This window comes from Parus major, chromosome 4, assembly GCF_001522545.3.
Source record: "Parus major isolate Abel chromosome 4, Parus_major1.1, whole genome shotgun sequence".
NCBI lineage: Eukaryota > Metazoa > Chordata > Aves > Passeriformes > Paridae > Parus > Parus major.
The window spans coordinates 4,703,498-4,725,672 of NC_031771.1; the positions used below are offsets into that span (position 1 = coordinate 4,703,498).

General features: G+C 39.6%; 1 protein-coding gene and 1 long non-coding RNA gene across 12 annotated transcripts in view; one reads left to right on the forward strand and one right to left on the reverse strand.

Annotated features, from left to right (window-relative positions):
* The window catches only part of LOC107203052, an 81,443-nt gene that overhangs the window by 46,216 nt on the left and 13,052 nt on the right, over window positions 1–22,175 (forward strand). For 3 of the 4 annotated variants that reach the window (XR_004496977.1, XR_004496979.1, XR_004496976.1), the window contains 2 exons: window positions 940–993; window positions 20,846–20,931. This is a non-coding gene — a long non-coding RNA (uncharacterized LOC107203052). The remainder of the gene's footprint in view (window positions 1–939; window positions 994–20,845; window positions 20,932–22,175) is intronic. The other variant, XR_004496978.1, reaches the window with a different exon arrangement.
* PDE5A (phosphodiesterase 5A) overlaps window positions 1–22,175 on the reverse strand; it is a 106,136-nt gene that overhangs the window by 37,949 nt on the left and 46,012 nt on the right. For 3 of the 8 annotated variants that reach the window (XM_015624367.2, XM_019006312.2, XM_015624372.3), the window contains one exon: window positions 18,913–19,015. In XM_015624367.2, coding sequence (XP_015479853.1) covers window positions 18,913–18,995 — 83 coding nt within the window. In that variant the 5' untranslated portion in view covers window positions 18,996–19,015. Of the gene's footprint in view, window positions 1–10,949; window positions 11,094–11,321; window positions 11,440–12,285; window positions 12,555–18,912; window positions 19,016–21,086; window positions 21,158–22,175 lie in introns of those variants that run through there. The other 5 variants (XM_015624366.3, XM_015624365.3, XM_015624371.3 and 2 more) reach the window with 4 other exon arrangements.

Consider the following 22,175-nt stretch of genomic DNA (forward strand, 5'->3'; position numbering starts at 1 on the left):
CCAATTTTATGCAGCACTTAGCCCACATTAAGCAGTAAAAATTTTTGCCCCATGAAAAAAAACCAACAAACTATTTTTGCCTAAAGGAAATACCTGAATAGGGCAGAGGAGGACCACTTATGCTGTGGCTTTCAGAGTACAGATCAGAAATTTACACCACCATTTTTTGACTGAAAAGTTCCAGTCCTTTCTACTCCTAAGATTTGGATTTCTATATAAGACATATATAGATATATTCATTTGAAGACAAAATTTTCTGTTTCTAACCTCTAAAAAGATAAATTCTCTGTCAATCACCTACAGCCTCTCCTATTTTTCTGTTGCCAATATACTGTTTTTGAGTTAACTTCCCCTACCCCTCCAAGTTAATAAAAAATGCTGGTTGGACTCAAAGCATAAAAATTTTACTTAAAAACCATTAAATAAACATGCATATTACTAATTCAACCCCCTTCAAAATAAGAACAGACTGTTTTCATGAATCTCTACTATTTCCTTTCCTTGACACTCATTGTCTAACTCAACCCTAAAACTGTATTTTTAAGAGCTCATCACTAACCAAAAATTGGCATTCATCTCTAGTATTCAACTGTGCTTCTCAAATTAACTTTGCATTAGGAAACCAATCCTAATAATGTCCTCACTAAATACAGCACATTGTTACAACATAAGCACACTTTTTTATCATTATAATATTTTCTTGTCCGAAATCGGAGGGGTTTCTGTTTCAGTTTCTTTTTGTCTTTTGCTTGGTTGGGTTTTTTTAAGTACAGGGCTTTTTATTTCATACATGCCCTCCTCTCAGAAAAAATGGATTTTTGCTGTATTACATAACATAACGAGCCTAGGAACAGCAGAAATCCTATTAACAAGTCTGATCTTTTGGAAACCTTTCATGGTGGTCATGTTTTAAATTTGGGATATTTTTTATTTGCTCAGCAGACCACAGGAATTCAGAGAGTGAAGCTGAATGAAGCCATGGAACTGAGTCAGGTTAGTCAGCCGCTGATCAGTTACACGCATCGGTGTACGTTACACGTGAAAAGCACTGTACAACAGTCTTATTTTCCTTACAGCACACCTTGATCTTTGCTGTAGGATGCAAGCACAATTAACTCTTAATTCAAAGCAAAGTGATCAATTAAAACCTAAAGTCAAACAGTCCAACAATGCTATTTGTAATAGCAAGCCACAAAAGCAAAGTCATTTGACTTCTTTTAGGAAGGCTTGAAAGAGATTTTTTTATCACATATCATTTAGAGACCTCAACAGCAGGCAAACATGCTATAAAAAAAATGAATAATTAGAAACCAATGATCCTCCTTTATTAAAGCAGTGATACTTATTTTTTGTGCAGTAACCTCATCCAAGTGTTTCTTGAAGTGAAGCAAAGAACAACAAACATATTATTAGAAATTTGACTTTAAAAGTATTACTTTCAAGTACTTAAACAGGATAAACATTAAATGGGGGAGGTATGACCATTTATTACTGCAATGAATAATATGATTTGCATAGGACAGTGTCACATTTGCAAAAGCTGTTTCACTGAGAGTCAAAATAAGAAGCTAGCATTTGGTAACACTTGGAATTTTCATTTAATAGACTGAATGAGAAAGAATAAAAATTTTCAATGACCAAAAATATCCTTAAGAAAATTAAAAAGCTAAAGGTACAAAAATCTTTATGTAAATATAGTACAACCTCTAAAACTGATGCTGCTAACTGATGTTAGCAAATGTGTTATATGGGGGTCCTTTTGGTTTTACTCTGATCTCTTTATAATAAAAAATTTCAAAGAAATTTTAGCTTCTCCATAACAAAACTATCATCTAGCACTAAGGCTGCAGAAACAAACCTGAAAATGCCAGCTGGAGGCATTTAAGCCTCAGACACAAGAAGGTAGGTATAGAAAAACTGATAGTTTTAAAGAAGATTGGTGATTTGACCCAGATTCATGTGTCTGCTGACTTTGTTTCTGAGCAGTGAGGGCTGGCATTAATGGAAGGTAAGACTGAAAAGTAGCAGTAATAACACAGTACCAGATGGAGGGTGTTCTCCAACAACTGATGAGGCTCAAAAACCATGTAATTGAAAATGCACACGTTTGAAGGCATGTTTGGAAGTGAACCTGTGCACTTGTTGGGTGACAGCAATTCGCAGAACAATCTGATTCACTGCTTAATTAGTCCTGAGGAAAGGAGTAAATATAAAAAGCTATCATTCTCCTGATTTACACTGAATTTACATGCGTGGATGTGTTGGTACAAGACACAAGGCAGAGAAAGAATCTGAAATTACCCTTCATGCATAAAGAAAAAGCTACAGCAGAAATTTGATTTATCAGTAGAAACCTGTCGTTTTATTTATTCTGCCACATCGTGTTACGATTTCCCCAGGCCTTAATGGTGTAGCAATAGCAATCAGTAAGAACAATGTCCTCTGAATGCTAATACCTGTTCTCAAGCTGTGGCCATGAAATTACTAATTTTTTTTACCCTCTTGCCTTTTTACTGTGTAAAAGAAGCATGCTTTTCTTATGGAGGTTATTGAGGGATGTGGAACACAGCTGCAAAACCTTTCACATGAAAGGAATTATGTTTAACAAGAACTGACTACTTGTTGGGTATCAATGCTGTTTGTAAAGCACTTAAACATTGAACAGAATGATAGGTGGAGCTGCATAATTATGAGTAACATATTCCTGTCCTTTAATTTCTCTTGGGTGATGGTTCAATAATTTGCCAACAGTGCGTGGTTCTCAGAAAACTCTTTAGATTAACAACAACTAATCCTTAACTAAATTGGGTAAAGCATGGTTTTCAAATTCAAGCCTTTTAAGCATTTTACTTTGGGCAACAGGAAAGCCATTCAAATTCAACTGGAAAAAGAACAGTGTTCAGTGACCTTTACGAAATGCCTCTTCTAACAAGGAAACTATTTAGCTCCTTTTACTCTCCCAGTTACACACACGGGTGGAAGAAGCAGCATTTCGCATGAGCTGACGTATTCTAACGCTGTTTAAAATCTCTCGGTGTCTTGACATGCGTTCTCTTGTTGACACTCAGTCCTATTTAACAATGCATGACAAGAAGGGTATTATGACTAACACAAGTACTCTCAGAGCACAGAATTAGCTCAGCAGTTATCTGACACCAGACACATCCTGAGCCACGAGTGAAGCTCCTGGAAATCAGCAACGAGTGCCATGTACAATTAAGAAGTCATTTTAAAAGGCCTGCAGGAAGAAGTCAACACTTGTGACTATTCATATGAACAGTCTTCACTAAGCATTGGCAGTGTCAAGAGCTGATTGTAAGGACAAAACTCTGGCTGTAGTATCGAAGTTGCAGGAGCAGATACTGATCCATAGTGATCCATGCAGACAAACTCAATGCGGTGTCTCTATCCCACCATGGCAATCACCATGAGTTGAGGAGTTACAGCACCCAATATTCCTCATGACCAAGATGCATCTTTGCTGCACTATGATCCTTTAATACGAACCTCCACTCAAGAAATATGTATTTTATCCCAGAGCTCACGAACAGCAACAGTAGAATATGAAGTTACTATTTTTTAGTCACTCCCATCAGCCAAATCCAATCTTTCCTCTATAAAACATGACAGTAGTGACTGCTGAATTTGGCTGGTGACTTCATCAGCAGATGACAAAACTGGAAAGGAATTTTGAGATGATAGTGCTAAGAAGGGGATAAAAATGCAATGGCAGGCAAAACATTGAAGAAAAAAAAAAAGAGAAAATATGGTGTGATCCTCCCCTCTATCACTGCTTATATACAAGCACACGTAATCTGCAGTACCAGAGACCTTGTGAGCTTCAGAGCAATTAAAACACTTTGGCCCCGATTTGTTAAATGCTGCACAGAAAGTAGACCTGCCCCCAGAGCAAGAAGTTTTTGGTATAAATTGGCAATGAAAATAGAAAATCGATGTTTGAGAAAACACAGGGACAAGGAAGCAACATCCATTGAGCCAGGTCATGCAGGAGGGCACATGTACAGCTGAAGAGACTCTTCCTGTATTTCCTGGGCTATGTGCATCAAACCATACTGACACAACACTAATTGCTATGCTACTCATACACTGGGAATATTAAATAATTCATTGTACCCATCTTTGCTTCATTGTGATTATCTTCAAAGCACACAACAGACTTCTCAAAAAAACAAACAAACAAACACAAAACCCAACCCAGTGAAGGTGTCTAAGTATTAAAAGCCAGGTTGTGATTGTCTTGCTTACATACAGCCACACAGCCTGTGTAAGAACACACCAAGGGGATCATTGAGCACAACTGCTTGGCACCTTTGGAGAAAATGTACAAAAACCAGAATGCAAAGGTAACGCTGAGATGCAACAATGACAGTAAAAACTGCACGTTTCTTGCCTGACACAAAGAATGTGTAACACTTGCAGTTCTGCAAAACAGAACACAGTGATAAGCAGTTTTCAGTGAAACAGCAAATAATTCCCTGTTTTCTCTGTTGCTCACAAACCGTTCATAAATACAATGTGTAAGGTTTTAGTAGTTACGTGGACTGTTCTGCTAATTTTTCATTCCAGCCACCAGTTATTGGTAACACGCTTCAGGAGAGGGATTACAAACTTGCCTACTAGAAAATGCCAGCTTTCAGTGTCTGAATTCCTGTAGCCTAATCCTGTCGATGTTGAAACCAACAATATTTCAAGCTAAACTTTGGAACTGTTTTCTCAATTCCCTTCCATAAAATAACCACTAGATGTCTTCAAATTTCTCTCCAGCATCTTGACATAATTTAGACACAAAAATCATTTAAAGCATTAGCAAAAACTCCAAAACTATTTGGTTTCATCAGAGGAGTTTTAAATGCAAAGCCACCTGGATATTATAATTGCCTTCCCATTTTCTTTCTAGTATTTCTTCCTATTTCACAATCACATTCTAAGTGGTTTTGTCTCTTTTCTAGCAATGGAAAGATTTAAATAAATTGTATAAGGCCTCATTAGATGGAAACAGAAAACTGACTGTAAAAGAAGTGTTTTTAAACTGACTAAAAGAGTAGATTGATAAAAACAATTGATGTTTTTCCTTAAACCCTTCCCAATTATAGTTAGTGGAAATGCCACTTCTCACAGTGGTAGGCAAGCAGTTCTGGAATATGAAGTACAACAGTGCCAGTTTTTTAGCACAATTCGGTCAAACATATTAGCATGCATTTAGCTTTAAATATTTCAATTGGCAGAAATGACTTCTGTTTGGATACAGTTCTTAATTTAGAATGCTAATTCTTGATTCAAACCATGCTCATGAGACTGAAATAACTTTATAGAATGATGAAATTTTCATCTTGTCTGAATGCTCTTTTTTTAAATAGAAGGCAGAGATTGCTTTATTAGCAAAAGTATTCAGATTGGAAAACTAACACTGACAGCTATTCTTGGCTATTTTCAACTTTTGTTTAATAACCTAACTTCAAGCTTCACTTTTTACAAGAAAGCTTTCTTCCACAGAATAGACTTTCTACTTGCACTATAAAGAAAGACAGAAAAAATCCTCAGGGATTCAAGTTCAAATTCTAAAACCTGACCTTTATTTCTCCTCCCTATGTTTGCTTCTTGCTCCAAACTAAAAAAAAAAAAAAAAAATTAAAAAAAAAATTAAAAATAACTAGGTACCAAATGGTTTTTTTTGGGAAAGCAGTAGGAAAATTCCAGTAATTTCAGTGAAATGTAGATTAAGAGTTAAATTCCCACCTGCTTGGAGATCTCATGTAAATCTTCGGCGGTACTTCATTTCCACCTGAATTCCTAAACCAGGGGTTAGGTATGACTGAAGTGCTGCAGAGGCTTTGGCTCTCCCTGCTGGGTGAGTTATCCATAATACATAGATAAGTGGGAAAAAATATGTATCTTTTACTAAGCAAATATATTTTGTGGTGATATTTTCAGTGCCAATGTGAAATTACAACCATTGTGTTATCCACGAGGGCATCTTTTCTGGCACTTTGCAAATAGCTCCTTTTGTATTTAATGCCCTTTTTAAAATATGGTTTTCTTCAAGTCAACCATATCAAAGAGAAAGCATTCCATATAAATTTATGTATGTTTCTTTTCCAGTAAGAAAAAGAAATACTTCTATACTGTGTTTTTAGTAATTATATTTTTACCACAACAAAACAAAAAAGCTTTAGTGGTGAAAATGAAAACAGGCAGTAGCATCTTAGTTCAAGTCAAGAATGTATTGCCTAAATCCTCCTCACATGAGGATTCTTCAGCAGATAGCCAACACAGAACCTTCAGGATCCTTTATAACTTAGAAATCAAAGAAAGGTGTCAGACTTTCTTGAGTCTCCTGCAGAGGCAATGTATCCCTCAGCTCCACTTCTCTCCTCAGTTGCCAGGAATTTGACCCTGTTCTCTAAAGTCTCCCCAGCTACAGCCAAAAAACCACCCAGCAATGGAAATGAGATTTCAATGCCTATTGGCATTATCAAAACTACTGTAATATGGTAATAGTTACCCTGAAACAGGAGGAGGCAAAAAAGGATGTTAACTGTCAGAGTGGTTCCCTCCATCTTATTTTCTACCAATTGTCTGAGGTTTACCAGTGTATTTAATTAATGTATTCTGCACACCCAGTTGATTCTTTGTTGCATAGGGCAAGCAGAACTGAGTGAAAACACATTCTCCTTGTAGCTACTCTCAGTTTCTGCTGACTAGTTCATCTCCATACCAAAGATTCTGTGTGGGAGTTCAGTTTAGAGCTTTGGGCGAATTTAAGATGTAAATAGCTAGAAAGTGGTTTCTTATCATTTCTCAAATGACAATTTCTTCAGTCTACAATAATTGCTGTTTTAGAGATTTTTTTCCAAAATACTCCAGCACTCATCTCACTTTGCAGTTATCTCACTGTATTTCCAACAACAAATGCCAGAAGAAGTCAATAACATTTGCAACTTGATGAACACAGGTAACATTCCTCACCTTCCTGAATGCTTTTTGAATCAGTAGTTAAAAAATATTTTAGGCTCACCTTAAAACTTTGCTGTTATCATGAAAGGCATAAGGAAGGATATGGATACATTATTTATAAGCGGGATAACTATAAACATCATTACACCAACAAGAAAACTTTCCAAGTTTTCACAGAAATTGATTTTTTTTTTCCTGTACTTAGTTCTCAGAAAAGCTCAGTAAACATCCAATAAAACCAAATAAGTGGGAGAAAATATTCTCATCCCCTGCATTAACACCACTGCTTCCTGTGGGTTTCAAGCCATGCTCCCAATAATCAGTGGGTCTGCAGCCCTCTTGTAAATGCTTCATACTGGGTAACTTAGAAAAGTAGCAGCAAACCCCAACTCTCTGCACTGAATTCTGTGCCTCCACTGAAAAGCTCCTTCAATCATGGAAGTTCAAAGCTCACTGTCTACTTGCCAAGCTCATGTTAGGAGCATATATGGTTGATACCGATGCATTTCGAGGATTATTACTTTTTAAGAAAAACTCAGGCCACAGCACGTTTCAGTGCAGAAAACCTTGAACAGCTTTTTCTTTGAAAATCAGAATTTTCACTCAATTACAAGAAATTAAGCACACACACATTACCAATGCCTAGAATGCATATGACACGTAATATTTAGGAGATTCAACTTCAGATAGCTGGCTCAAACTGCAAGACATTTTTAAAAGTTCTCCAGACAGAGACTAGAAGGCAAATGTCCCGACTAATGTAGTACCACATTAGTACATTATAAATTGATTATCCACCAGCCATCAAGAAGGAAAAAAAACCACCCCAAACAACTGTGCTTGAGTTTTTTCCAAGTAATAAATGTAGTTGATATATTCAAGTAGTGCAATGTCTGAATTTTAGCACAGCTCCCCAGTAAACACCAGTTCTGGAATCCTCAGTGAAGCACTGTGAAGTACCATATTGTTAAGAACATCTATTTTTGCCAAATACAACCCCACCTTTTTAAATCTGTAAATATTTTTCAAACCTGCTAATAAGCCAAGATGTATTTATAACAAAATAATCTTATTCGTACTGAAGGACATATAAGATTTGGGACAATAATTTGTCTTCATCATACCATATATTTAGGGGGAAAAAAAAGATAAAGGCAGATAAAAGCTGCCTGTAACAATACAGTTACCTCCAATTGAGAGGAGAAATTTTACTTTGGCTGTTTTGGCAGTCTGCTACTTCTGAGTGCAAAGAGGACTAAGAGAGAATCACTCCCATATTTTTAAAACAGGGACAAACAGGAAGTCAGAAGTACAGAAATATTCCACAGCAGGTTGAAATAAGTGTGATATTTGAGCATGGCAATGCATGGGCTGTTTTTTTCAAAGGAATGTAAAAAGATAAAACTTCAGGAAGACAAAACCTGTAATGAATTTAGCCATAAATGTGACCAAAAAAAATACCCCAAAACCCTGCAGATTATGCTTTTATAGAACCTACTTAGAACAATCATAGTTGTAGCAACAAAGCAGAATCACCTTACTTGAAAATGTTTCTGCTTCTGGGAAGGCAGAACATGATAGGAAATTCTAAAACTTCGGGAAGGGAAAAATAACAAGAAGAACTGGGAAAAAAAAAAAAAAAAGCTTAAACTTCATAGGAGCGAGGCATTTACAAACTCTTGACCCTGAAGTGTGCAGTACCAAACTCTCCAGCCAGAAGTTTTGTCAGGCAACAGAGCCTCAGTGAGGGAACCAAATTCATCTCATCCCCGAGTGTGCCGGTGACACATTTCTCCTTTGTTGTGCTGCACTTTGATCATCCTGGAACAGCACCTCACGGATAACAGCTATTTATATTGCCTCCTCATGCCACTCAGCTCCCTGGTACGAAATAAAGTAATAAATAACTCATTCCATACCTTCCTACTGATGGGATCCCCGTTTATTCACCTACTCAAAGGAGAGAGGACTCAAAGCTATTCACCTGGATTACACACTTGAAGGACTGCAGCCTCGCACTGCTCACGTGGAATTCAACCAACGCGGTTTTATCGCAGAATATCCGTAGAGCCAGCCCAGCCTGGAAGGAGGCTGGGATGTGGCCTTCCTGCAGCCACTGCCAGCCTCGAGGCATTGCAGATCAAAATGCAAGGTGTAAGCCCTTGGAATGTGCTCATCTTCAGCAACACACCGGAGAGGACAGAGGAACACAGGCGCACACTTGTTAAGCTGACAACCTGCAGCCCTTCTCTCCAAGAATCCAGAACATGGACCAGGGAGCGCAGAGACTCCAACAGATGTCACTTAATGAACACATTGTGAATAGAAAGACACAGCTTTTAAAGTGCCACCTTGCCAGAAAATACAATTTCTATCAAAACCACGACAACAGTTTTAATGCCAAACTGCCCTATGCAAACTGGATCAGGAGGCAACTATTCAATTGTATGAGATGATAACCCTAACCCCATACTTTAAAAACACCCACAAAACATACATCTTCTAAGTATTATTTAGACACCTAATTAAAACTTCTTTGTGTCTGGAAATTACCAACAGAACTACTATATAAAACACTGTGGGAATTAATTAATTGCAGAAAAAAAAGATATTAACTATTCAACTCTCATTATAAAACTGTGAAATTAGGTTATAATTCAAAGCTCATTAATATGAGTGTAAACAGCTTGTATTACGCGGTCATAGATGATGGAGACATTGATCTTTTCCTATTCCTATGTAGAAATATTTGAGAAACAGAAACTATCTTTATCCATTAGCAATTGTGCCTCACAGCACGCAGCTGAATATGCCTCTGTGCTCCGCAAGATACCAGATTAACTAACTTCTTAGACTATTGCTTTCAGGACCTGTGAGAATTTCGGCATATTATGAAACATAACAAAAAAACACCAACCCAGAAACAGTAAATTATGATTAAAAAAGAATTGAAACTAGCTCAGGGAACACTGCTTTACTTGAGAGAGTAAATACAATGCTAAGTAGCAAAACATTAACAGCATGGTCTTTGTTCAATGTTTGCTGCTCTGCAAAGATTCAGCTAAAACAAAGCATGGTATTAGATGGTAGGATTTTCTCTTTTCAAGCCCTAAGTAACACTACCAAATGGAACTCTAAACCTCTTTGCAAAGTACAGCAGTTCTTTCAAGCCACTCATCTCTACATGCTATCATCTTTGAACCAACATACAGTCATTTATCATTTGTCTTTTCAAACACAAACTTACACAGAACAGAGGTATTCCTTATTATTTATAGTTTTCTATACATTCCATGCAAGACAGCAGAGAAGAGAATTTTGAGACAATTGCAGTGTTTCCATCATTTCAAAAACATCACAGAATTGTTGCCAAGCGAGGACTCGGAAGTCCACAGTCCCTCTAACTGCAGAGGCATTGCCATCACAGAGACTCGACTGGATTGTATTTTCCCAAGCACTGCCTCGTTCAGAACAGCACAAACATAAAACTGTGCCTCGGAGTGAAAAAAAAAGAAAGGGACTAACCAAACCTGCCCATGGGGAAAACCAATCTGACACAGCGGTTGCTATTAATTAGCATTCCTATTTGTTCAGTGCTACTTCCAGCTTCCAAAGGAAGTGTGACCGGCTTAGCTAAGAAAATGCTACTTCTCAAAGCTGCTAGCACTCTATTTCCTGGGCAAACAAGCTGCCCTTCAGTGCCACACCACGCACTGGTGTTCTGGAGAGCATCAAGGTTAACAACTTCCGTCTATGCATCCTGCACCTATGTACAGCCTTAAAAAAAAATAAATTCAACATTTAAAAGACATTTTAAAGGCTTTTTTTTTTTTTTTTCCCTCTGTTAAATGACCCTAAGGAAGCAGCAGCAGAAGAAAGGGGACTGCCTGACAGATGGTCACAAGCAAGCAGGTGACCCCTGAAGCTTTCCAGCTCTCTGCGAGTCAATTATTAATGGGGATTTCTCTTCTTACCGCCCCATCCCATGCAGAGAGGAGCAGCAGCAGCAGGAAAACCTCATTCAGAATACATCCATCCCCTCCAAATGACTCTGGGAAGAAGCAAACCAGCAGCGGTGAGCAGATGGTGCGAGCGGCTCGGGAGCCGGGAGCGCAGCCGAGAGGAGCGCGGCGAGTCCGCGGAGCCAACCCTGAACTTCCTATCCCGAGCTCCCGCTAAGACATACCGTGGGAGCTGCAGATGGCCCGGGCTCTGCATCCCCACGGCTTTGTTTATCGGAAAATATTCAAAATGGAAACCTGACTCCACTTCTAAAAATAGCCGAATTTACTCCAAGTCAACTTGAAGTCCCGCTGTTGAAGTGTGTGACAACAGTGAGCAAATACCTCGTCTTATCTCCAAAAGGCAGCATGTCAAGCCAAGAGGGGGGAAATGCCCAGACGAGCTCTTCAGGTCCTCAGTATCGGGTTCTTCGCAAGAACCGGCACCGAGAAGGGGCGAGCGCGGAGCGGCCGCCCCCGAGCAGCGGCAGCGCCCGCCGGCCCCGCGCCGCCCCCTGCCGGCAGCGCTCCCGCTGCCCGGGCTGCGAGCCCTCCCTGCCCGGGCTGCACCCCGCTCAGCCGGGCAGCGAGCCCCCCCTGCACCCCCGCCTCCCTCCCGGGGGAAGGCGCAGTGTCCCAGAGGCGCTCTCCCCGCTGGACGGGCTCCCGAGGAGCCCCCCTCGTCGGGCGGGGCTCCGGTCTCGAATGCACCGCGCAAGGCTCAGCAGCTCCCTCGGCGCTTAACCCGTGGCCCTGGCCGGTGTGGGGGGCCGCCCTCATGTCAAAATAAAGGTGACGAACCCACAGGGTGACGGAGCTCTTGGAGAGCTGTGCTTTGTTTTGAGATGACTAAGTACTGACATAACCCGCCCTCCCCAAGACATCAGATGCTCTTTGAGGCTTCTACCTAGTCGCAGGGCGGGGAAATACATAGTTGCTCGCTACTCACGGGAAGTTGACCGTGTCTGTTTTGAACGGAGGAGAACACAAAATAAATGACTGGAAGCCCAGGTCAGGGAGCTGCGGGGCTGGGACAGCTTCCCCGAGCGGTACCGGGCGGGGCGGCCCGGGGAATGACGGCGAGAGCCCGCGGGGAAGCGCCGCATGTGCCCTTCGGTGGCAGCCGCACGGAGCTGCTGCGTGGTGCTTTCAGTTCTTGCTCTTTCGAGAGTGGGGGCGGCGGCGGTGGGGTGGGAATCGCTTCTTTTTATTTTCTTTGGAGGCAGCCAAGTGCAATGGAAAAGAACGAGGTTTTCCTGTAAAGAAAGGAACTGCCTCTTGCCTCTATCCGCCGCCTCTCCGGTCTTACCTCGTAGCTTTTCTAACAAAGTAAGAGCGGGTGAAGTCGCCGTGATCGTCCAGCCACGCTTCCACCGCTTCCTGCTCCGGCTCGCGGGGAGAGCAGCGCTCCATGCTCCCGCCGCCGCTCTGCCGCCTCCTTCCGCGGCTGCCGGCGCTGCCTCCCCCGGCCCGGCCCGCTCTGCTTTCCAGCTGCGGTGCCCGGAGCTCCCACCCCCGCCTACGTCCCGCTCCCAGGTGTGCAGGCAGCAGGAAGCCCGGCCCGCGGCACCTCAGCGCATCTCCGGCCCGGCCGCCGGTCCCGCAGCGGGCAGAGCCGGCTCCACCTCCACCGCGGCCCCGCCTGCTTCGAAAAAGTGGTAAATCGAGTGTCACTTTGGAGGGTTCCCTTGTCGGGTATCGATGTATGTCTCTGACAGACCTCAGCCTGGGTACGGGTACTAAAGCTCTGGCTTTACCGTCCTTCATGCCTACAATACGGCTATTAGATCCGCTTTAGACTCCGAGTAAGGAGAGCCTAGCTTTGAGGATGCTCAACACACAGCTCCTACTTTCTCAAATTTAGACAGCTGGGACTGCAATTTTGGTTAAAACTGAGCACCGCTTTCATGTATTGTAGTTCCATTCTATGATGTGCACGTGCACACATTTATAATAATTTATACTCTGCAATCACAATACACCTTTCACAAGGTCTGATGCGTATCTATGGCTTCCTGTGTTGCCACACGTGCAGTGTCTTTGAAGGTAAGATAACAAATAGCAGAATGTTTCAGGGGAAGGGAATTCAGAGTCTTGTAAATTATTCCCCTGTGTAGTCAATTGAGAGCTTCATATTTTGTACAAAATATTTTGTGCTGCTCTAAACTCCCTTTAAGGTGTATACAGACTCCTGATACAGAGATATATCTCCTGTGTGCAGAGAGGTGGGGTTCTGCAGCTTGAGAAGGAGCTGCAGCGGGAACTTCACAGCAAAGGGATCAAGAACCTGTCCATGAGCTTGAGGGAAAAGTTTTATCTTCTGTGTCTTTGTGTCACATCTGTGTGTAGCACTGACTTGGACACGTGTGTCTTGGCTGTGAGAGTTTTTGTGCAATAGGAGGCACACAGAAAGGGAGGTTTTACATGAACATTACTCTAATTAAGGGAATCTCAGGGGAAATGTTGTGCATGGTGACCAGAGAGCAAATGTGAAGATAAAGCACGAGCCAGTTACACACAGCACGAGTCAAGCTGCTGTTCAAGGCAAAGACAAATCTTTCAGCAGGGAAATACAGAATTAGCAAGCAAACTGCGCAGACAGACGACATGGCAATAAGTGAAGCAGATGTTTAGTGCCAAAACCTGGAAAGAGTGGTAGGTTAGAAAAAAAATAAAATAAAATAAAATAAACCCGTTGTGTAAATCACAGATTTCTGCATTAACCATTTCATTCCAGGAAAAGAGTTCTGATGCTACAGCAGACATGGCAGTTAAAGCTCCTAAACTAGGTAGAGGTTTTGGAAAATGACACTATGTTAAAATGGTTAAGTATGTAAAACATACAATTATAGAATGCAGATTTTATAAGTAATTGAGATGCCATTCACTGAATGGTCTTACATGGAATTTGATCATGGTACTGCTCATCCAGTCTTGAAAAGCAATTGCAGAATCATCAGAGGTGATCCAGACAGGAAAAACAAGGAGGACCAAACACATGGAAATATCTTTTTTGTAAAGAGGCAGAAAGAGTTTGTTTGCAAAAGGAGAAATACAAAGATATAATTTAATTACTGGTATTTAAAAAGTAGGATAGTATTTTCTCTCTGTCTCATAGGAGAGTAACAAGGTAATGGTCAATGCAATTATGTCAGCTGCAATAGATAGCGTCTCATTTCATGTAATTAGGAGTAGCACTAATAGAAATAAGCATTTATCCTGTGCTAACATCCAGTACACCCCAGTCAGGAGCAGAGGTTGCTCCAAGGAGTACTGTAAACATTAAACATTAAATACCAGGGCCAGCTGAGGTGCATCCAGCAGCATCCCTTTACTCCACATCACAAGGAACAGGGACCCGTGGCTGCAGTTGCTGCTGCTGCTGCTGGGGCCCTGCAGATAAGAATCAGTGAAGCCAATGCAAATTATTATCTTCCTGTAAATTCAGTGGCAAAGCAACAGTTGAAAGGATTGCTACCCAAGCAAAGAATAGCATATTTTTTCCCAAAAGAAATAAAAACAGAACAGCTGGGGGGAAAAAGGGATGTCTTCTCCTTATCCGATGAATTTCCATGAATAATAATGAACACGTTGTTTTCATTTTTAAGGTGACAGGAGGGGATGAAGGCCAAGCATAACAAAGAATGAATGGTCAAAGTGGAAAAAGTCATCCATAACTTTGGCTTCCAAAGTGCTCAGAAAAAGCTCCGTGTATCTTAGCTCTCGCCCAGCTTTCCAGTTTGTTTCCAGAGCTCAGAGGATAGAATTGATGTGGAGTAGCTCTAAACCCAAGAAGGGCTTGTAGTAATGACACACAAATAAAAATGTCCAGTTCAAGTTTAGAAGCTGCTTGAGAGCTCAGTGTTGAAGCCAGGAAGCTTTTCCATCAGTAGGCCATGCTATTGCTGGTGGATGGAAAATTATTTAGCTGAAATCTTTCATCTGATGTTTTGCAAATATTGTCATGTAAGGAGATAAAAAAGTGTGGGGGTGTTTTTTTGTATGCTCAAGGCACATAAATTAGAAATTCTGCTAACTCAGGATAATTAGTAAGAATAAATAAGGAAGTATGTAACCGGAGGAAAAGTGTTTATGTGATAATTTATGCTCAAAGAACTCTATATTTATTTAAATTTATTTGAAATTAATATAATTCTATTTAATTTCCCTTTAAAAGAGAAAAAATAACATTTCAGATGTCAACATTGTTAACTTGTCTGACTTATTCATTAGATGAATTGGAGCAGCATTTAGCTTTGCTATGAAGTGGGAATTGGCTGTCTTTCTACCATCTCTTTAATCTGGAAAACAGTTGGTACATTTTGGCTTCTAAATCAAGTTTAGGACTGTGCTATATGGCCAGTGAGGTTAGAATATGATAAGGCAGAGGAAACTATTCCACTTCTTTATTAGCCAGCACTTTCACACTCATCCAGTGGAAGAATCCTAATACTAGTGAGGCAAGTTTCCATTTCCCTTCCATTCCGTTGCATAAGGAGAGTGAAATAATAACCAAAATCCAATTATTTTGAAATCCAATCGTTATTTAGCGATGAAAATACTAAATGATGAGAATGTCTTAAAAGTTTATTCTCTCAGCTCTTTCCAAATAATTGCTGGAAATGTTTCCCCAGAGCTGCTCAGCAATTGCATAACCTGCCCTCTCCTCTGGGATAACAGTGCATACGTCCTACAGGAAGCCATGGAAAATAGTAGCTTCCTCCTATTTTGATTTAAATGTGATTGAGCATTTGCGTCAATCAAAGTACCAGGAGAAATTATTGTTCACATCAGGAAAGCAGCAGCTTCTCAAAGCGGTTTGTAATGCATGGATATTTGTCTGGAAAACACTGTCAAACTTTATCTCCTGAGAAATGTAAGTTAGGATTTGAGTTTAACATATTAGCATTTGATATGTAAATCTATCTATGTGCCCAAATTTTAACTTCTCCTGATTTCTATTGGAAATCCCCAGATAAGCTGAAAAGCAAATTGTTAGCAAGTCTGTCTCTTTTTCTCAGCCTTCTCTCCTTTAAGTTAAGTAGTGCCACATCTTTCAGTTCTTCCTTGAACATCATGTTTTCCAGCCCTCTGGTCATTCATTTTCACTTTGGGCATTCCCCAGATTGTCTCTCCCATCCCTGCAGTGTCTCACCAAACTAAAATGAAGTAATCCAGCTGAAGGTGGATCAAATCTCAGTGAAGTAGAAGGAATATTTTGGGTTCCTTGCGAACTCTGCTCCTGCTAATACAGTCACCCTTGCTCGTGCCTTCTTGGCAACAGCCTGATGTTCTTGATTTCTGTACTATATGTTCCCTTTTTTATATATATACTTGCCATGTACTCAGGTGCTGCCTGTGTGTTTACTTCTGACTAACTACATTTTCTTGCTCTTGAACATTTTTAATTTCATCCTGTGCTTGCAATACGTCTCCAGTTTATCAAGACAAATTCTATGCCTGTCCTGCAATGTGCACTTGGGCAAGCTTGGTGCAAGTTTGCTGAAAGGCACTGGTCTGGGCAGTGATGATGGGGTTTGATGCAGGTAGGTGAAAATGTAGGTGGATAATGTATACAAAGAGTTTGGTGGATTTTGCCTGGGAGGTGGTGGGTAGGTAGGAAATGTGTAGGGGAGATTCATTCCAGGCCCTTTTCAATGGCATATCAAACCTTTTCTTTATTTACAATGATACTTGGCTTATTTTTAAAGAGCTTCTTAGAAATTGCTTTGTAATTTTCAATTAGCAGTTGCTCTTATTAGTACTTTTACTAGTAATTGGGATTTTGAATCGAAGTATTTTCTTTATACCTAGTCTAACAGATGATATTGAATCAAATTATAAGGGGCTTGTTTTCCTAGTTGTGGTTGTTTGGAGATGGAGATTCAATGGCAAATGATATAAATGAAGAATCAGTCAGATTTTTTCCAAGTACATGCCACTGCTATTTGGGCATTCACTCTCCTGTTTCTGTGCTCATATACCACAATCCTCTGTTGAACTTCTCACATGTTAACCTAACAACTGGAGTTTCTGAAGGCCCCCTGTCATCACAAATTAGTCTCATTTCTCTCAGTAAAATCCTTGGTTTTCTGGAGCTGTTTTTTCAGGACATTCTCCCAGTAATGATCTTTTTGAAACCACAGAGAGGTGTAGTAACACCAACTCCTGCGTTGTGGTTTAATCCACCTTGGGCAATAAGAATAATTTTGCCTACACTTTGCTCTGGGAATGTGTCTGCTTGGGCCTATTGCTCCTATTTCTTTCTTTTCACAGTAGCTCCTTTTCAAAAATCATTTCCTATGTTGTAAATGAGATTTTCTTTATTTCTTTAATGCAAAACTTAGATTTCTCTGTGTTAAAATATAGGCCAGACCTCACAAAGTATTCTTAGTTGGTCTATATTAAGGGCCTGCCCTTCATGTTATTTATAGCTCTATAACTTTTTGTAATTTGCAGCTTTTTCCATCAATAATTTTTCATTTTTGTTCAGATCATTCAGTATGGTTTGGGTCCATTTAGAATGGACCAGGCTGATAGTATACATTGCTGGGGCTTTTATCAAAAATCCTGTAGACTTGTGAGCCAAAGCCCTAATGAAATCTTACAGGAGTTTACTTTATCAAACTAATTCATGGTCTCCTGGGAAAATAGGAAGGTTTTTTTTATTCCTGACAAAACTAATTTTCTGTGTTGACTGGCGTTAATTGTACTATCATCCTTTCATTGTACACTGATTTCTTCCTGTACCAGCCTTTCCATCAATTTCCCTGACGTTGATGTCAGGCAAAATGATCTGCAATTTCCTTATTAAATAATGGAACAATGCTTGCTTCTCCTCTGTCTTGGGGATCTTATGTGGAATTTCAAGACACGTTCTGCTTAGTTTGGTTCTTTTTAATTTAATCTTTTAGGGTTTAGGTTTAGGGTTCATACCTGTTAAACTGGTATTGTTTTAGTTCTTGATGTTCTGGAATCTTAGTAGTGAACATATACATTTTTTCTTTAATAGATCACATGAGGAATATTTTAGTGGCACAGAGCTGGTGGAGTATTATGCAGTGGACATAAAAATTGTTTTCAGGGCATTTTAGGAATGCACAGACATATTCTGGTATTGAAGGAAAATGTTAATCTCTGTGAAAGAGCAACAGAAAAATTAAACATTAAATACAGCGAATAAAAGCATTATTAATGTATAACATTAGTATTATAACCTAAAGGTATAACCACAAAATTTTCACTGTTCTGAACAATGTGAAAGGAAAATGTGTAAGAGATTAATTTGTAACTAAGGCTCACTGCAGCACTGCTAAATGAATATAAAGGGTTTGCATAGCATTTTAATTATACTCAAGAAGAAAATGCATGGGAGCAGTCAGAGTGAAAAGAGCTTGTAAGGACTGTGTGTCTATTTCTGAGTGTCCCATTTGATTTTGGTTTTTTGGGGAGGTATGGTGTATCCAGGATTCTTCAGTGTTCTTCACTTTTCATACCTATCCCTGAAGACGTCTGTGGTGTTGATGTTTGGCCAAGGGAATCTGAAAGGGATTATTCACAATGTACCATTGCTGATCCCAAATCATCAGCAGCCTCATTGAGAGGTTTTCCCCACAGTGCCTGTTCATTCCTCCTCGTCTCTTTTTTTTTAAAGCTTTGGCTGATGTGAGCATCTGGAGCTTTCAAAACCTTTTGATACTTGGTAACTAGTTTCTCTCTGTTAAATAAAAGAAGAAAACTATTAGAGCAAATCAATGAAATTGATCTTTAGATTCTCCCATCAAATAGCTTGGGGTCAGTATCATCCTGCCTTCCTGAAAAAGTGAAACTGTATTTCTCAAGTAACTAGTGAGTATTACAAGAGCTGCTGGGTCCAAATTGAGATAAGTACCAAGCTTTTCACGTTTGATGCCGCTTTTCTGAAATTGCTACTTACATTTCATCACTGGCAGGTTGCACACCATTAGGTTCCTGAGGCAGGGGCTTCCCATGGCCATGTTTTTCTGCAGCCTTTAGCATAGTTGATTCTTCATATGTGGCTGTAAAACCAGTGCAAGGGATGAATTAGATCCATTTTTGTTGGAATCCAAATATAATTTTCATTGCTTATGAGCTTTTTTATTAATCATCATCCCTCCATTAGATCAGTGAGGACAACAATAGTTGTCATTGGTGCTGTACTGTAGGTAGCTATAACAAAATAGGAAGCTTATGGAATTTCACTTAGGTTATAGAAAAAGTTTTTATTGCAGCTAAAATTACAGAAAATGAGTCACTTTGTTTTAATACTATATTTAGTCTTCTAAATCCCCAGGGAGCTGATTTTCAGTCTATCTTTCTACAACCACAAGGTTTACACACTTCTGGCAGCTTATACCAGGTCCTAGGAGAGGCAGGAAGAGTTGTGTCAACAATGTGGCAGATGTCATCTGGCACCTTTGCTCCCAAATGGATAATGTGAGCATCTGACAACAGCGTGCACCTCCCTGTGTACCTACCTCTTGGTGTAGAGTTAATATGGATATAAGTTTTCCTACTCTTGTTTATTTGAAAATTTCAAATTTTGCTTTTAAAACATATGTTTCTTATTTGTAAGAATAAACATGTGCTAGCCTTTTCCAAATGAGCAGAAATCATTAAGATAATGTAAATATGATAATAATGCTAAATATAGGAAATCATGGATGTAGGCTTGAAACATAGGGCAGATGATAATCAGCTCAAGGTAAATTAGTTATGCTCTCATGACTCTGTCCAGCAAAGTTAAAAGTTTGTCATTTTTTTGCTGTATTAAGTATGTTTAATTAAAATATGGTAAATTAGTGGCTGCCTAATCTACTGGCCTGGGCTCATGGTGAAGGAGAATTACGGCCACTCAGCCCCAAAAACAGGTCGCTGGCTCAGCCCTGCCTGTTCACTGCTGTGGCACCTCACTTTTAATGGCCTTCACTGTAGATTTTAGAGCAGGGGAGAAACAAACTGTGTGAGAAGAAAGCTGCCAGAAAGAGTGAGGAATGTGGAGACAGCAGGGTGGAAATAAGCACATAATTTTGCTAAACTCTTCCAGTACGGAACAGTATTAGGGAGGCTCTTCTAAAACTTCTTCCAGCTGCTTGTGAGCTACCAGCTGTGCATGACATTCCTGATTTCTGGCTTCTAAGTTTGGTCTCTTTTTAGAACCTTGAAAAAACCCATTTTTATTTGAGCCTATTTGATTTATTTTAATTTGATTTATTTCCAGAGTAAAATGTTTGTGTGGAAACAAGTTTGTGGGGTATTCTCATGGCTCAAATAGTAATACAAGCACCCCTGAGGAAATGAGAAGTGACACAGCATGGGCCAGCCTGTGAGGACAGCTGAGTGCTGTCCTCAGTTCATCCAGCTCTGAGCACATATATATTCACTGCTGTTTTCCTCCTTTCCATGTGAGACTGGGTGACAGAGGTAGAAAATGGATTGAAAAGCAGGATTTTGTGTGGGGGGGACATAGTATCTCTCTGCCATTTTGCTTTCCTTTGTTAGTGATATAGAAGAGTTCCTGTGTTCTGTGAGAATTTTATGCTACCTACACATTGCCAGTATAGTGACATTAGCAGGTAAAAACATGGGGGAAGTATTGCAGTACTGGAGTTCAGTACATTCATACAGACTTCAAATTCATTTATACTGTGTTATCTGAATTTGCAATGTGTGCCTTTTGATTAGAACTGCCAGCATCTATTTTTAATTTGACAGTTGAATTATGGGTTTTGTGAGGAAAACCTCACAGCTGATTAAATTTGTATTGACAGGATTGCATTCTGCATTAACAGGAAAACAGGTACTTCAGGTCCCCTAAATCACATATTTTCCTTTGCTCTAACTTTAAGGCCCCAAAAACCCAGGGAAAATCAGGAAGCATTTGCCACCAGATTCTTTCAGTGTAAAGGAACCCAAACATGTCATTGCTAATTGAGTAAGTAGCTCTTTTGATTAATTTATGCCTTCTTTTAATCTGCTCTTTGTCTTTCAGATGTGGATTTATTTATCCTTCCAGCATTTCTGTCTTGGGCAAAATATTTTTGTTAGTTTATAGGAGATAAATCAGAGCTCTTCCCTCTAAATACTTACTGGCTGACGCTTAATTTCTTGATCTCTGTCTGTGAATAAGTCTGATCATGTTTTTCTGCTTAAAAGTACTCCTGGGAGGTAAGAGAATACAGAGCTGTACATAATAAAAACCATCAAAAGAAAAAAAAAAAACAAGACAAAAACTAATCAATCTTCTTGGTGGTTTTGAATTTTAGTGAGGTTGAAAGATGCTGATTTTCTGTGGAGTAATATTCATTTTTACTGATACATGGAGTTTAATCTTACAACCAGGTAAAACAAATTTTGGCATTCCTGTAATCTTGTAATTCTATTTCTTGCTAAGGGTTGAATTGTTTAGAATGGAAGGTGTATGACGAAAAAAAAGAGGATATAAATATATCTATAGAAACAAATGGAACAGGAACTGGAATTCTATAATGTTGATAGTTACTAATAAGGAAAGGAAATAAATACAAGTTGTTCTTAAACAAGCTGGTAAAACTGAAAGTGAATGCTGCAAGTTCTCCCAAGTGCTTCCCAGCCATAAAAACTCACAGAAAGTAGACTTTAGCACAGATACAGCCCAGCTGAGCATCGAGCTGAAATGTGCACAGTACTATTGTTTCCATTTGCTAACAGGCCTGACTTGCTTCAGGGGTCCCTGCATGTTCTGGCTGGTTTTCATTCCAAGTGGCTCAAAGCTTTAGGACAGTTTGGTCCCTTCACATCTCAGTAGGAAAGCTTTGGATTGAAACAGCCTCCCTCATTCTTAGACAGAGCTTCTTTCTTTTTTCTTCTATTTATTTTATTTTATTTTTTTAAAAAACTCCCCCAGGATTCTTGCTGTTCCTGAAGAGTTATGCTCATGAATAGTAATATAAAATAATTTCTGAAGCTCTTACTACAAGATAATTAAAAAAAAGATGGGGGTGAAGTAACTGAAATATCTTTCAGTTTGTGTGTTTATCTGTGTCTTTGAATATCTATCAGTTCCTGCAATTCCAGGACCCTTCAAATTCACTAGCCAGCATCAAGCACATCCAGTGGAAAGACAAATACAACAAAATACTGTGAACACCTCAAAAAGAGTAGGTTTCCTGTTGCAAAGAGACACCATTTTCATGCCTT